Genomic DNA, 17,511 nt, shown 5'->3' on the forward strand with positions numbered 1-17,511 from the left:
TGTCCAACAGCAGCTATATTTGTTAAACTGTAGAGTGTCCTCTGCTTTTTGCTGTACGTGGCCAGAGTAAGAGACAAGCGTGAAGAGGCTCGACAAGCTGTTATTTGCAGAATAACGCACGGCTATCAGCCAATCAGATTCAAAAAACAGACTAAAGACTAAATAAATATATATAAATATATAAATCTTTTTATTTTACTTGTACTACAGAAGTTACTACATGACTTACTAAATAAATTAATATTACAGTTAAATATGCCAATAAAAAAAGCACTTAATCAAAATGACAAGCACTTCTATTCTACATCTGTGAAGTTGTTCTTACTGTATTTATTCATGTTTTTGGTCAGTTAAGTGCAGTTCAAGCTTATATATATATATATAGCAGTGTAAAAACCAAAGCACAATTGAATGTTTCCATTGCATTGCACTGTGGCCCATATTTCATTTCTCAAGAGAGTCGTCATCAAATTATGCTACGATGAATGCAAAATAAACCTCCCATCAACATTTGTGTGAATGCCCCGCAGACACATCCGTCAAGACGCACTCCTTTCACAGACCTATTTATGATGCCTACAGAGGAATGAGGTACTTCTAGTCTGTCCTTTGTTATTGTCCATTCTCGCATGTTTTGCTACTTCTGCAAAACATGCAACTCTTCCTGCTGTTGGTTTCTTCCTGCAGCACCAGAGCTTTTTCTTCCCCCTGTCCATCTAACAAAGGTCGACCTAGAGTTTTCCCCAACAAAGAAGAAAAGAACAGGGTCCAGACAGCTGTTTGACGTGCACAAGCAATGCGTGATGACCGCAGCCTTACGCACTGCCAATATATAGCCACACGACTCTTTGTATTCATTCATTTTGATCTGCCTCTCCGTGATCAAGAAGATAGTCCTTACTATATGATATGGTAAAAAACACACCAGAAAGATCCCAAGGCTAATGATCACCAAAGCGCAAGCCTTTTTCCTGCAAGGTCTGGTCCTACCAAGCGCAGGACTAGGCCTCAGAAGATTCTTCGCCACAAATATTGAACAAAAAATGACGATCATTAAAGGCACCACGAATCCCACCGGAAACGTGACGTTGTTGATGAGAAGCAATTTATCCACAGCGTCATGTGCGAGCTCCAAACATCGAGTGCTGCCTTCATCGTGAGATTTCTTCTTGGCAAACAACAGCGGACTGCAAGCCAATCCCATCAAGCCCCAAATGAGTCCGCAGATGATGCCAGAAACCGAGTGGGTTTGAACGCGCAGGTATAGATATGGCCACACCAATGCCAGATAACGAAAGACATTCAGAGCTACTAAGAAATACACAGAGCTGTACATGTTGAGATAATACACATATAAGATGATCTGACAGGCGATGTGACCGAACGGCCAGTGAGAGTTCAGTACGTAGTAAGTGAGCCGCAGGGGTAAAGAGCAGACCAGCATCAGGTCTGACACTAGCAGGTTCACCATTAACATGCTGACTGGAGTAAAGCTCTTCTGGCTCCTCCATTGGCTCAGGAAGACACACACGGATATAGAGTGCCCTGTGAGTCCCAGGATGAAAATCAGTATGTATGCTGTAGGATAAAACAGGCGCTTGAAGTTATCAACGTTGCTGGGGTCCAAACAGGAGGTGTTTCTGTGAAGACCTGGAAAAGATGCATTCATGTCCGTTCCTGGAGGAAGATTGGAAAGTTTGGGTGAGGGTTTATTAAATGACAAAACTGTTCTTTCAAGAATTCACGCTTAGTTATGCTTGACGCTAACAGCAGGTTTGGCATGCTGTCCCAGGAGAGAGCCCTGAGCTCAGCATTGAGTCCAGGGTTCCCGCTTGGTCAATATACATATAGACCATTTTGAGGGATGTAAACAATACCAATGCTCCCAATGTATTTCCGGTTGTACATTTTTAATTCCCATAGTTTCCAAGAATGCAAGAAGGTCCAGATATTAAAAAAATAATAGTGTTATGATAGCTGTTTTAATGTTAGGTCATGATTGAATTGATTTTTGTTATAGTTATGAAATAGTTTGACAACAAGCAGGAAATGTTTATGGGGCAAGACATTGAAATGGTCTATAAGGAGGTCCGAGATCAGGTAGGCTCCAGGTAAAGGGAGGAAAAGGAGGAGATTGGGTGGAAGGGGGGATGCACCCAAAAAGAAGATAAGGTAGTAGGACAAAATCTGTCTATTTATTGTAAGCTTGAATCAATCTGATTGGATTATTGCTGATTACAGACTAGCTGTGATCAATCATATCACATGCTCCTCTCAAAATTAGTTTGTAATCTTCACTTAAAGCGACAGTTCCGCTAAAATAAAACTTAATTTCCTTAACATTCATTTGTTCCAAACCTGTTTGAAGTTTTTTTTTTGTCCTGTTGAACAAAAGAAAACTAAAGAAAAACCGCTATTGACTTCCACTTACTATAGATGTTAATAGCTGTTCAACATTCCTCTGAAAATCTTGTTTCGTGATCAACAGAAGAATCTGATTGAACTAAAAGAGACATTTTTTTGAGCGAACTATCCTCTTTCAATACATAGATCAGACAAAAACAAGTCTATTTTTAGTTCTATTAAATTCTTCCTTCTCTTGATCTCAAAACAAGATATTCTGGGGAATGTTGAAGAAACAGACTTCAATAGTTGTAACAAAAAAGACAGTGGAAGTCAACGAAAAAATATCATAGAACTAAAAATTGTTTTCTTTGGATGAACTATTTCTTTAAGTGCATAGATCAGACAAAATAGTGACATTCTATCTGACCCAATGTTCTTTTGGAACTCAGTGTTTTTTGAAGATTGTTCCAAAACAATACTAGACTCCCACTGATTTTCATCGTATTAAAAGTGTATTTTATATAAAGCCATATAAATAATTAAATAGGTTTACTCTCATCAATTGGTCGAAGACAAGGGTTTTTATAAATTAAGTTTTGTATATTTTAATAAGCAAAAGAATACGCAAGTTGTTTTATCTCTTCATAAATATTTCTATTATGCGAAATCAAAATGACAAAAAATTGTTTGATAATTTATCTTATATTATTATTTTAGTATCTTTAACATTTAAATATAGACTGTAGGTATACTTATTAATCAATTAAAATGTGAATACAGTAGTTTGATACAGACACAAGGATGAAACATCCTGCCTTCCATTCGCAAGTTTAGACACATTTTACTTTTCTCCATTCGTTTTTGAAAACAGGCTTTTCTAGTCTGGTGTTGCTAAGAAGCCTTGTTTAAAGGAAAATCTTAAGCTTTAATATCACATTAATATCACAAAAACTCTCAAAGTCAATGGCTTTCAGCAACAAGAACTTTAAAGCAAGTTAAAGAAACATTTATGTACTTAGCAAACTTCAAAAAACAAAAAACTTACCTTTTTGTTAGTGTGAAGAAGTGAAATCAGTTCAAAAGTGCTCTCAATGTTGGCACCAGCCAAACCGGCAGAGTATTGTCAGCCACTACAGGAGGTTTGATGCAGAAAAAACATAAGCAGCAGCAGCAGCAGCAGCAGCAGGAGGAGGAGGAGAAGGACGTCCCAAAAACAACCTCCCGATCATCACTTCCATCAGTTTAAAAAGAACGGCTCATTTCCTCGTGTAAAAGCAGCAGGTGTCCTGTAACAGCACTTGCATTGTTTAATATGGCAGTTGTTTCAACTGCTTCAGATAGAAAGTGCTTTGCATAAGAAGATATACAGCACGAAAGGCAAAAGTCCAAAGACTATCTTTTAATGTAAAGTGATAAAGGTCATTTGGATGCTCTGCGCATGCATTTTTAAACCACAACACTTTAAGCAGAAGTGCATTTCTCGTCCCTCATTCATTTCCTCCTGTATTTTGTAATTCAAGCAACTTACTTGTGCTGCACTCGTTTTTTCTCTTTGATCATGAAGATGTGCTGATAACCTTTTAACAGAAGCCACTGCTGACAAAGCAGAGAATTTCTGATCGTCTATGACAGCAGCGGTACATTAAAACCATAAATGATGTTCTGGGGAATTTGAATGAACAAACGGCACTAAACATGAGCTACTGCTGTTATGTACAGACGTGTTTGAGGATTTGAGTCACCAATGTACTTAAGAACTCAAACACACTTATAAAATAAACAACTGGGATTGATGTCAACTTTAAATATGATGAAGGCTTAACGATAATGTAAATACACCTTAAATTTGTGAGCTAGATTTTCTGATAAACAACATTCCGGTGGAAAGTAAATCTGCCAAGGAGTGTGTGGAAAAGGAGTGTGATTTATCAGTAGCACCATGTGCTTTGGCTACAATCTGGACTTGTGGCAACAAGAGTCACCTTGGTCCTCAATTTAAATAAATAAAAAAAGACACATGTAATATTTCTTCAAACATGTCAGTTGTTAAACTTTTGGAGAAATACATAATTTGTCAAAAAAAAAAAAAAAGAACATTTGATGTACAACATAATTTTTTCAGGAATATTAGTAACAAAAAGTCTAAAACAAGTCCAAAAAACGGCAGCGCTGCCCAGGAAGAACGTAATAAGTCAGACATATTCATAACAATCATATTCTAAAACCCAGTAATGCTTAAACACCAACAAATTTATATAATACAAATTCTAAATAAAATCCTTTTATCACATAAAATAGTGACACGCTTCGAGAAGGCCACAAAGACAGGGTTCAAATCTACTAAATACATGATTCAAATTGATCTCAAACCCGGTTTTCCTGTACTGAAATGAGGAAAAGTTGCTCTAAAAGAAACAAAACAATAAATATCCATGACACACTGAACCCGGCACATTTGCAAACTATTGTAGATGAATTTAGAGGTATGTTTCACGTCAACTCCTAAACATCCTTCATGGATCCACGCATGCTTAAAACAAACTAAAATGAAACAACGCAGGGAAAGCATCTGTGCTGTTTCAGGAAATGCAGTGCACCATTTAAATACAAAAAAAAAATGGAAGAGTTTAAAACGTAGTAACATAAAACACCAGGGGACGTCAGGCTTTCCGCTTGATGGTGGAGTGGTTTTCCTCAGCAGTACAGTGTGGATTTATTTAGGGCTCTGGATGATCTTTATCAGACTCCTCTTTCAGTTTCTGTTCCTGCATTCGAGAACGTGTCGAGCCTGAAGAGACAACAACAAAACATTCAAGCAACCACTACATTACATCTGGGGCCTGTTTCAGTAAGGAGGTTCAAACAACTCTGAGTTTAAACTTGAACTCTGAGTTGATTTACCGAAAGATTAAAAACTCTGAGTTTTCGTATTCAGAATAGATGATCTGAGTTAGATCAATCAACTTTGAGTAGACCAACTCAGAGTTAAGCGCACGCACCGTGACTATAAAAAGGCATTATCAATGGAGCGCATTATTAATGCATACTTTTTAATTTAAAATATTAAAATATTTAAGTATAATAAAATAAGTAATATAATGTGTGATGTTTATAAAATTTTTCTAAACTTTTATACACGTTGATCAGTTTTAATAGATTTAAAAGTGCACTTGTGTGTCTGCCTTTTTATTAATCAAGTGAAAGAGGTTGATATAACATTTAGAAGGTAAGTGCTAAAAATAATTTTTTTAAAAGAATAATAATCCCTTTAATCTAGTTACAGTACATGTCAAAGGTTAAGCTAATTGTTTATAAAAAAGGACAAGCCTCGTACGTGACTTTGTTCTGTGTGTGACAAAAATGTAGGTAATATCTAAGTTTCCGAATAAAGCAGCGTTTTTATCCAATGAGTCAAAGAGAACACAATCGTCACTTCCTGATTAACTTGCGCCAAATATCAACAGTAAAAACAGAATTTACTGTGGTAGAAGAAGCTGCGTCAATAAATTATTTATTTAATAAATGTACTTGTGCCTCAGAGACAGAAGACAATGCTGACACGCAATGAACACGTGGGGCGTTTGAAGCCAGACGTGGAGATCTTGACACGCTTTAGATGCTCCAAGGTAATTAATAATATACACTAATACTGAAACAGTTAAAGCATTTTAGAATGACTAAAACAACATTTAAGACGTTCTACAGTGTACTCAGTCTGCTGGGTTGTCCATTCACACACATTTTTATCATCATCTCTAAAAAACCTTTTTTTAATGCACATACTGTAATTTGTTAAGTGCACTTAGTTTATGCACATCTTTTCTTATCAAATAAAAAGTTTAACCTACTCAGTTATGCACGTTTTATTATGCGTATTTTCAAAAGTTATGTGAATCATAACGTTTCCATCAATCATTTTTATGGGCATCTCCAAAATGAGCTCTAAAATAGATGTGTGGAAATGTAAGGCTAAGGCGAGAAATACGCTTCATCTTTAAAAAAGGGGAGGAGACTGACAGAAACTCAGAGTTTAGAGAATAAAACCTGCTCCGGACCAGGTTAGATTCACAGAGTAAGTTACCACGATAACTGACTCTGAGTTAAAGTTACCTTTCTTTCAGAAACAAGTTTGACTTACCCTGATTTCTTGAGTTTAACAAACCTGCCATTTTGAAACAGAAAACCCAGAGTTTCTCTCATTTCAGGGTTAAAATACTCTGAGTTTTCACTTAACCTGCTTTCTGAAACAGGCCCCTGATGTTCAATTATAAATATTTACGTGTACATCTTCACTTCTGTATTTTGGTATGATTGTATCAGATTGTAAATAGCCAGATTAAAAAAAAAATGGGATGCCTTTTATCACACAGCATTCAAAAAATTTCACATTCATAGAATTCATGTCTAATAAATGGCAATGTTTAATATATTACAGTACACTAAACAATAACAATGATACAAATGCTGATTATTCAATGGTTAAGATGCATAACTGCTTTGGTGCTTTACCATTTATAATGAAGTAGATGTATTACCACTAGTGGGCAGAACTACTTTAAGGCTATATTAACAGCATAAAAAAATGTTCTTATCACAACAAAATTTTGTTGAACAGTTACACCAGGGGTGCTCAACCCTGTTCCTGGAGATGGACCTTCCAGCAAAGTTCAGCTTCAACCCTGATCAAACACACCTGAACCAATTAATTAGGACCTGAACAGCACTTGATAATTACAGGCAGGTGTGTTTGAAATGGTTTGCAACTGAAATCTGCAGGAAGGTCGATCTCCAGGAACACGGTTGGTCACGCCTGAGTTACACTTACACAACTAGTCATTTGTATTTTTAATTTTTAACATTTGTAATGTGACTGATATTTTCTGTTGATTCGCAATTAGGGCTGCTCAATATGTTATTTCATCATCGATATAGCAATGTGTGCATACGCAATAGTCACATCGCCGCATCTGGAATGTGGAGTTGGGATTATTATTAATGTTGATCAGCAATAAAAAATGCTCAGTGTTTACATTTTACATTACTTTTGTTTGTTTATTAAGGGCAGGACAAAATAGCAATATGCATGAGGTGGCGTTTCTCGTAATGGCAGATCAAACATATAATTTATATTTTTAAAAGGAAGCTCTACAATATTATATTTGTGCATATAGATTAGATTAGTCTGTGCAGAAGTCAAATCTCGAGCTTATGTAACAAAATAGCTTACGATAACGGTCCAAAAACTAATACACAAAAATGTACATGTTATAGAAAAATATTAAATACAAATTTAAAAAAGGAAAAAAATTTGTAGGTTGTATTTTTTTTTTTTGCAGTATTTTGCTTGAAATTTTCATTCAATTATTTTAAAATTTCTAAATGAAATTTTTCATTAATTACTAAAATATTATTTTAATAAATATACCGGTTTAATAAATCTGTTTTGTTTAAATTAACAAAAATGCACTGCCTATATTCCCTGAGAAAATGACAAAAATATTCACTTTCAAAATGAGATTATACTAACTGAAATGATATTTATATAATTAAATATATATTAGGTATGTGAACCTACACTGGTCTCACGGTTCGGGTACTATTATTATGCCATCGATTCAGTTCAATTCACTGGGCATTGGCGATACTTTCCATAAACAATTTGATATTTTACCTGGCAGCACAATAATTCTTCTATTAAAATTTACCATTTATAAATATGTTTCTATATTATATGTAATACAATTTTGTCCTTTAATACAAGCAGTCAGATATATGTACTGTACCTTTAATTTTACTTCCTCAAAGAAAACATTTTCTGAAAGTATCAAACAAAACTGAAGTACATGCACAGAACAACATGAGCATTTATGCTAAATAAACAGCTGTAAATATTTTACCACTTGTATTTTGAGCATCGTTGTGCGAATCCTTAAACGGCTATGATTGGTCATGCGCTCAACAGAAAAGGCTGGGATTGGCAGTGCGGCTCTGGCACTGTTTAGCTGGACACTGATGTTAATTGGCCATGGCGCTCAGCTGATTTATTATAGACAGCAATGCGGCTCGCTTTGCAGACACGCTCGTGTCTGGATCCATAAGTAATGTTATTGTTGTAACAGCCGAGCGAGGAGACAAAACGTTACCTCACGAACATACCTTTCCTAGCTAGGTTCTGATGTACTTCCCTGTCAGTGAAAGACTGTCCAGCAAACTCAAAAGCAGTGAATTGTGCACAGTTATCTGCTTTTTAAGTAATTGGGAGTGTTTTAACTACTTGCAGTTGCCTCTCTCACCATAGTAAGTTCCCGCCATATAACGCATCGAAGAACAAATTTATTTTGACACCCCTAATATATATAAACAATTGAAGTCAGAATATTAGCCCCACTGTTTATTTTTTCCCCCAATTTCGGTTTAACTGAGAGATTTTTTAAACAAATTTCTAAACATAACAGTTTTAATAACTCATCTCTAATAACTGATTTTATATTTGCCATGATGACAGTAAAGAATATTTGACTAATAATTTTGACCTTAAAATGGCTTTAAAAAAATTAAAAACTGCTTTTATTTCAGCTGAAATAAAACAAATAAGACTTTCTCCAGAAGAAAGAATATTATCAGAAATAGTGTGAAAATTTCAGTGGTCTGTTAAACATCATTTGGGAAATATTTATATATGTAGCATCAAGAAAATAAAAAATGATAATAATAAAATGAAAAATAATGATAATTGTCCTTCAATTATATATCAAGAGTATCATTCTACTAAATATGATTTGCTCTATTTAGCTTTTAAGTGTTAAACCACAATCTGATGCAAAAAGAATGCTGGCATGTAAAGAAAAGAGGAAGTGTGACAGGTTTGAGTCTTTTTGCGGTTAAGGGGAAATCTAGCTTATAGTTCAGACAAAAGACAGGTGACAAAGCTTGCAGGAAACTTACTCATCTCAGCCAGCTTCTGGATCAGTGCTGACTCGCCACTGGATTTGCTAAAACACAACAAAGAGTCTTAATGATTCTCTAGAATTACACTCAGAGAAATTCAGAGTAAACTGATCATGACTCCCACCTTCCGTCTGCTTCATCTTGTCCGTCCATGTCAAAGCGCAGCCTCTTCAGGGGTTTGGGGGCGGAGCCTCCATCCAGACTCCTCTTGAGTGACCAGTCAGAGCTGCTCACCATCTGATTGATCTTCTGAAATTTGTCTGCCGACTGTTGAGATAAAGAGAGGCATTTTAATAGTAAAGCTCACACCAAGAAGGATAGATCACTGCTAACAGTATAGCATTAGCCTCAAAACCAATGCATGATGACACTTTTATGTGCCAGAGTTTTTCCGATTGTTGCCCTAAATGCTTGTAAAATCTAAATTTACAATGGTTTATCTTATAGCTCACATTTTTATTCTTACACTGAACAAGTCATCTGTTGAATACAAGTTAATCCACTCAAAACATTTTGCTGATCTTGGTGAGCGTTTGGAGTGGCAGTCTTTCACTGATGATGCTAGTTTTCTATGAGGGAATGATGTGCAAAAAGCCCTGGCCCCTATTAATATTCTGTTTCAGTTGGAAGAACATCAACATACTGAAATAAAAGTCTCAGGAACTTTTCCTCCAGAGTTTAAAGAAGGATGAATTCTGATTGGCTGTAATTGTTTTTAAATAATTCCTTTAAGACAATAATATTAAAACATATATAATAAAAAGGGAAATAACATGCCAATGCATTCACAAAAACAGTTTGTACTGACCTACATCTCTAATTAACTTCACAAAAAAAGCTATAAAATGATCTGCTTCCAAACACTACAATATGGAAACGTTACTGCACATCCTGATTCTGTTAAACTGATCAAAATGAAGAGAGTCTGAATAAAACAAGAACATCTGCTGATGGGAAAAATAATAAATCAAACCAAACAGGGAAATCATTTTCATATCCAACTGACGGATATTTCTTCTTGTTTTAAGCATAAACTCACTTATTTTGTTCAATTTGTCAGAAAAAAAATGATTAAATGTCCTAATTTTGTATCTTGGGTAAATGTTTCTTAATTTAAGGATGTGTACATAATTTAATGAAAAACAACAAAAGGAAGATGCTCATTTTTAGAGAGTGTACAACATTTATTATCAGAATTTTATGTAATATGGAATTATGTAAGCATGTAATATTATGCAAGTATGTGATTATGCAAGTACGGAATTTGTGGTTTTTAAAACCGGCAAAAACTCAGATTTTACCATTAAAATAAAACTTGACTGTTTTACTTCCTTTGAAATTTTTATCATTGTTGAAATAAGTCTTATCGTTGGTGTGAACGGGCCTTAATACTTATAAAAGAGTTTTTTAAAAAGTGCACTAACCCCAAAGGATTCGCCAATGGATATAAGAATTCTGTCCAGGATGCCATGAAAGAAAAGATACAGCACAATTAATAAAAGCACAAATGACAAAAACATTCAGCTAAAATAACAGCTAAAAAATGGTTAACCCTTGTGCACTGTTCAAATTTACCACGTTTTTTTACGTTAGGGATGAAAGCAAAAAAAGGCAGCCGGTGCATAAATACAGTCTTTTTTTTTTACTCCATGTAGTTCTGAGAGCTGAGATGCATATTTTATATATATATATATATATATATATATATATATAATTATTATTTTTTTAGATCAATTAAGGTAAGTGCGCAAAAGGTCACTCTCACACACTTACAGACACGTATACACACTTTAATTTGCTGTTATACTCCATATAACTCCATTTAAAATCCAAACTTTTTCTGCACAGGCCTTTTTAAAGGGTTAATGGTGCCAACTGATGATTAGCAGTAAAAAGGTCAAATTTAACCTTTACCCAACAGGGAAAACCACCAACAATCAAAAATGCATGATTATATGGTTTCATGCTTTTGCAATCAAAAAAGTGATTATAATAGAAGTCAATGGGGCAAAAACAGCCACCAACAGTTAATTAGTGAGAAAAAATGAAAATCAAATGCTGCACAAAACCTAACAATGCATCAACAGTGGGTTGTTACTAATCGTTCACATAATCAAGACTGTAATAAAAGGTAAAAAAATAAATAAATCAGTCCACAATTATATTTTATAATGAAAATACGTCATTTTCGTGCGTGTTTTTTTTACCAAATCAGTGACATCTTTTATTAATTTGGCAATTAAAGAGTTTAAATCCTGTAATTTTCTAAGCAATTTAGTAGTTCGATCAGGAATGATTCATGCAAACATATTTGAAAAAATATTTATCTGATGCAGTTTTACAACAGTTTTATTTAGTGGATGTTTTCATCCTGTACATAACAGAAGGGTAGAGAATTTGCTCAGAGTTAATTGTTGATTTTTTTTTTTTATTTCTAAGCTTTCTCCAAAATATGTGTGAAAATAAGATTAGTCATCAAAATCATTCCATTTACTGAAACATAGAAAAATTTAATGGCAAAATTAAGACTCAAAAACACCCCAGAGTGGATGAAAACATCCCTAACAGCACATAAGGGTTAATCTCACTAATCAAAATAAAATACTACTGCAAAATACTCCATTAAAAGGCAAAAGAAAGTTACGATTCTATTTGTACAGTTAAAAAAATATGATTAGGCATATGTCCAAAATAGATATAAAATCTCTTGAATGTGATGACGGCTGTGCGCACTGACCTGCTCCGCGGGGTCATGACCAGAGGAGACACACGGCTGCTTTTCAGAGGAGACACGTAAACATTATTGCTGCCAGGAACCCGAAGGGGAGAGTTTTTATAGGGGCTGCAGGGGATGTGGGGAATGGGAGACAGAGGCGGTGGCTGAAACACAAAAACAAACATTCTCAAATCAACCAAAACAAACACTTCATTGATTGCAACATGCCTTCAGGCCAATAGGGGGCATTATAACCAAAGCAGAGGTCTGACAGAGTCTTACCCGAGGAGAGGAATACTGGAGAATGTTAGTCTTCAGCTTCTGCATGAACACCAGGTTGTAGAAGACGATGATGGAGTCGTATTGACCCTCTCTGATCAGCACACGCTTGAATGTCTGACACATGCAGAGAAATTAAAGAGAGAGAAGCCTTGACAGTTTGTTCAAGTGACTTTAGTGTAGTGCTGGTAACTGATTAATTGGGATAAATCATGTCCAAAATAAATGTGTACATTGAAATAATACATGTGTGTGCTGTATTTACACATATATACATGTATATATTAATACACACTATGAATTTGTGATACATTTAATGATTATATGTACATCCAAAATAAATGTGTGCTGTGTATGTTTACTATATGTATACATAAATACACACACATTAATGTACATATTATAGTAACACACACACACACGATTTGTGCTTTATTTAATGATTTGTGTACATCCAAAATAAACGTGTACAATGAGTGTATATATATATTAAAATGTAAATATGTGTCAATGTATGTGTGTGTGTGTGTGTGTGTGTGTGTGTGTATATATATATATATATATATATATATATATATATATATATATGCTTGTGTGTATTTATATATACATAATAAATCTACATAGTATAAAAACATATCAAGTAAACACAATGACTTAAACTGCACTACTTGATTCTAAATGTATTTGAATGATCATTTGAATCAAATCATTAAAAAAAATAAACTAGTCTTACCTCTTGATTAGTATTTGGCAGCTCTTTGTAAGCAGTCACAATAGTTTTGAAGCGCAAATCCACGTTTTTCACCTTGCATATGGCATACATGGCTGACATGATCAACTGTGATGGAAAACAGAGAGATGATCAACAAACTACAAAGCTCAAAGAACACAAATGCAGTATGTCATGATGTTTAGATTAAAAGAGCTGCTAGTACCTGATCTAAGTGTCTGTCCCGCATTAATTCATACTCGTTCTGGAGGGTGTGCTGAAGCAGAGTCCATATTATTGGCTCCATTTCTGGATGTGAGGTCAGCAGATTGGAGAACAGCATCTTCAGTCGCAGGTAGGCCATCCTGTACACTGACAAAGACAGGAAAAAAGAAACAAATGATATAAAATGAGGTTTAATATCAAAGTTTGAAATAGTATTGTGAGATTTTCTTCATTCTAAAAAGATCTGACAACATATCCAAAAAAAAAAAAAAAATTATTGTCATTTAAAGCACTATTTGCCAAGTAAATGACAAATTCGTAAGGTAAAACATTGGTGTTGGGTTGTCTAAAAATGAATAGAAGCATGTCTGGAAACATTTTTGTTTATTTTTAACAGTTTTTACAACATTTTCTTTTTTATATTTAGAAGAAATATCCCCAGTAATTTATATTTGCATTTAGCAGACATTTACAAATGATGAGGCATTCAGGGATTCAACAAGACGAGCCGTGCCCAAAATAAGTGCGATGTATGGCCTGTTTCCACATTCAAAAGGTACCAAAAAGCAAACTGGACTGTACCACTTTTCGGTACCCTTTCCAAACGGTTCCTAGCACAACAAAAGAGTACCAAAAGGCAGAGCCAGGCACGCAGCTGAACGCTATTGGTTTACAGAGAAACATCACTAGCACGTACACAAGCCAAGAGAATATATAATCTAATTTCAAATGAACAATAATCTACATACAACTCTATCTACAAAGTTCTATTATTTGGTTTTTGATTGTATCATTCATTAACAGCCCAGCCATGAGAGACATTACCCTTTGGCTTTCTGGCAACAGGCTAAGCCAAAATGATGCAAATGATACGGGCAGGCTTTTAACGACTCTGCCTTTGTCTTTGTGTCATACTTTTATGCTACAGAAAACCTTTTGTTGATTCACTTGTGTGGTCAGTTGCTGAGCAGGTTTCTAACACCTATATGCCGGTGATCAGACTGACTCCAAAACTGAATGTGCATGCTTTGTTTAGCCATCTCCCCTCCTCCTAAGAACACAATATAGACATGGCAATTCTCTGTCTTAAATCAGATTTGTGATAAAACTCGTAGACTGCAGACCTCCAGTAGGCTGTTGCAGACACATGGACTTCTTAAAGGCGCTGTACAACTGCAGATTAACCAACACGTCTCAATAAAGGAATTCTGCTTGTTTTCCAGTCTCCTGGACTGGGTTCTCTTTTCTGTTCAATCATTAAATTTTTTACAACAAAAAAAAAAGCCATTTTAAATACACAGCAGAGACATTACACCGTAATAATATAAACATATAATAATGAGCTATGGTTAACCTGAGCTCAAACAAACCTTGTCGTCGTCTTGATGAACAGCCACAAAGCCAGGAAGAAGAACAGAATCTGTCGCATGTACTGTTGTTTTGTAAGAGGCCGTCTAAAAGCTTGTGTGGTTTCAATTGAATCTAGAGAGCCTTGTGCGCTCGCCGTGTGTCTATATTTGTAAAAACAAACTTGAGCTGATGATAAAAACGTGCGCATGATTATTGAAGAGCTTCTGACATCCTTTCAGAAATGGATAAAGGCTAGAATGAAACAAAGAAGCAAATGATTCTTACAACAACCTGAATCAGACTGCCATGTTTAACTATTATCATCACCTTTTGGATTATTATGAACTCGAATGATGGAATTACTTTTTAACAAGAGGTAACATGTTACATGTGCTGGTGAAGAATAAAGATGCAATGTTAGTACTGTCTGTATATGTTTCACATAGTTTATGGACCCAAATATGGCCTAAATTTTGTTTAGGGTATTTATTTTGTAACTGGTTACATATCGGAGACTGTAAGGCTCTGTGTGCGTTCATGAATATTTTAGTATTTTATATAATCAGACGTTACAGTAGGCTATTTCACATTATAATTGATCTGCAGCTATAATCAAATCCTGTTCATTGAAAGGTTACTGATAAACATTTATTTATGCATTAGTAACTGTGTATATAAAGCAGTTGTTTAGTAAAGAGTGCGAAGTGCGATATGGGAACTTCAAGCGAGAATGACGTTAACTGCAACTTTCTGTTGAACACCACGCCTACCAAATAGGCCCCATTGGTACCATTTGGCAGTGGAGACACAAGCTTGATAAAGGTGACCCATACTGTACCGAACCGTACCACTCAGTTGCATTATACGAAGGACCTTTAAGTGCTTAGAGCCCAAGAGTAAGTTTTTTTTTTTTTGCTCAAGTGCTCAGTTAATCACAGAAGAGATGTGTTTTTAGGTTGTCGTTTGACTGATATTAGTGAATCAGCAGTCTATGTGGGAATGCGAAGATCATTCCGCCAGTAAAGCACATTGAATGAAAAATTTCGGAAAGTGACACAGGGCTTACTCACACTATGCCATCCGTACCGTGCCCAGGCCCGTTTCCCGGATCGTTTGAGAAGTGTGAGTACGCTGAATCGGGCTCAAGCACGGTTCACTTGGCCGGCCCTGGCCCGGTTGTAAGAGGTGTGCCTGAGCGCGGATCACTTGAAGTAAGAATGATTAATAAATCCATATGAAACAGCCCCTTTAAAGTCACATATCGCTTTCAGTTTTGGGCTTTGGCGCGTTTTGCACTCATACACAAAACTGAAAGCGATATGTGACTTTAAAGGGGCTGTTTCATATGGATTTATTAATCATTCTTACTGTTCAGTGATCGCAAACTGCCGTAGTTTATTAAAGACGCAAACTCCTCACTGCACGTCAGCTGCGCGCCTTCAGCAGACCTCCTCATTCCTGCAGCACGAGGGCTCTATGATTGTTTATGAGCGCCAAAAGTGGCGGATCTAACCGGTGAAATATCTGACTGCGTGTCACCGCATCCCTAAGGACTGTTTGGCGAAATATTTGACTGCATGTCAATGCATAACAAATGACTGGAAGGATATAACTAGAGAAATCTCCACTGTGCTACTGGGTGAGAGCGTATGGCAAGCCGTTTTAGCATTTAAACCTTGTTCTGACTATCCATAAATATATTTAGAGGTATCTCTAATTATATTTTGACTTGTCATAATTATAATCCGACTAGTCAGATTGGAGATATCTGCAAATATATTATGACTGACTAGTCATATTCCTCCATTGACTTCCATTGAAAAATATTTGCAGATATGAGATATCTCTAAATAAGTTTTGACTAGTCACAATTGTAATTAGAGATATCTCCAAATGAATTTTGACTAGTCAAAAATCCAATTCAAGATATCTACAACTGTAATTCGACTATTAGTAAATTAATTAAAGATATCTTCAAATATATTTGTAAATATATCTAAATATGATAAATTAAAGATATCTCTAAATGTATTATGACTAGTAAAAACTCAACAAGTAACAATTGTTACTAGTCAAAATTCATTTGGAGATATCTCTAATTACAATTGTGACTAGAGATATCTGCAAATATTTTTCAGTAGAAGTCAATGGAGGAATATGACTAGTCATAATATATTTGCAGATATCTCCAATCTGATTTCGTACTAGTACAATTGTAATTGCAGATATCTCTAATTGTCATTCGGAGTAGTGGAATTATAATTATGACTAGTCAAAATATAATTAGAGATATCTCTAAATATATTTATGGAGTCAGAACAAAGATTTAAATGCTAAAAAGGCTTGCCATAGAGAGCGCTTCTCACTGAAGAGAGCAGCAGCGATGACGTAAGCGTGCTGAGGCCCGATATGATGTGAGCGCGGGCCGTCGGTGGGGACGAGAGGGGGGACAAGCGTGCTTTGGCCCGGTTCGAGGCAACTGTACCTAGTGTGAGTACGGCCTCAGAGTCTCTATGTGATGGTACCACAAGAGGGCACTCTCACGCCAACCAGAATAAAGTTTAGGAATGAAACAAAATGCATGTGAATGTAAACTACGGTTTAACCTACATTTCTTGTAGAAAAGGCTCAGTGAGTTTGAACGGGGGGCTCTGGTGCCTGGTGTGGGGGGCTCGGCCTCCATTACAGGGGGTTGACGACATGGCCGGACAGGAGAGAGATACCTGGACAAAGGTGAGAAAGTTAAATGAATTCAAATTTTTGCAATAAAAAGGTCTAAATAAAAGAGTTACCGAATGTCAGTGGTTGACCAACAAAACCGTTCATGAGTGAAGGGTTGATACTATACTTACACAACATTACTGAATTCATCTGCATTAACAACAATAAAACTAAGGCAGTAATAAATACTTAATAAATATTCAAACAATTTAGA

At 35.5% G+C, this 17,511-nt stretch overlaps 2 protein-coding genes across 3 annotated transcripts in view; both read right to left on the reverse strand.

The window, feature by feature from the left end:
• Window positions 1-339: 339 nt before the first annotated feature.
• Window positions 340-3,679, reverse strand: cysltr2a (cysteinyl leukotriene receptor 2a). Its single transcript, XM_001343932.8, has 2 exons — window positions 3,392-3,679; window positions 340-1,677 (listed from the first exon to the last, which is right to left on the reverse strand). The coding sequence occupies exon 2, from the start codon at window positions 1,667-1,669 to the stop codon at window positions 638-640; it is 1,032 nt and encodes a 343-aa protein (XP_001343968.1). The 5' UTR covers window positions 1,670-1,677; window positions 3,392-3,679; the 3' UTR covers window positions 340-637.
• Window positions 3,680-4,371: 692 nt separating this feature from the next.
• Window positions 4,372-17,511, reverse strand: part of rb1 (retinoblastoma 1) — a 56,627-nt gene continuing 43,487 nt past the window's right edge. The window contains exons 19-27 of one of the 2 annotated variants that reach the window (XM_073935027.1): window positions 17,187-17,299; window positions 13,228-13,373; window positions 13,026-13,130; window positions 12,293-12,406; window positions 12,032-12,174; window positions 10,719-10,749; window positions 9,419-9,561; window positions 9,258-9,338; window positions 4,372-5,233 (exon numbers count right to left, since the gene is read on the reverse strand). In XM_073935027.1, the coding sequence (XP_073791128.1) occupies window positions 5,221-5,233; window positions 9,258-9,338; window positions 9,419-9,561; window positions 10,719-10,749; window positions 12,032-12,174; window positions 12,293-12,406; window positions 13,026-13,130; window positions 13,228-13,373; window positions 17,187-17,299 (889 nt within the window). In that variant the 3' untranslated portion in view covers window positions 4,372-5,220. 2 annotated transcript variants of the gene reach the window in all.

This window comes from Danio rerio, chromosome 21 (genome assembly GCF_049306965.1).
Source record: "Danio rerio strain Tuebingen ecotype United States chromosome 21, GRCz12tu, whole genome shotgun sequence".
Taxonomy (NCBI): Eukaryota; Metazoa; Chordata; class Actinopteri; order Cypriniformes; family Danionidae; genus Danio; species Danio rerio.

Bases quoted from the DNA above. Each gene is read 5' to 3' on its own strand.
- cysltr2a (XM_001343932.8), bottom strand. From the start codon at position 1,669: ATGAATGCATCTTTTCCAGGTCTTCACAGAAACACCTCCTGTTTGGAC.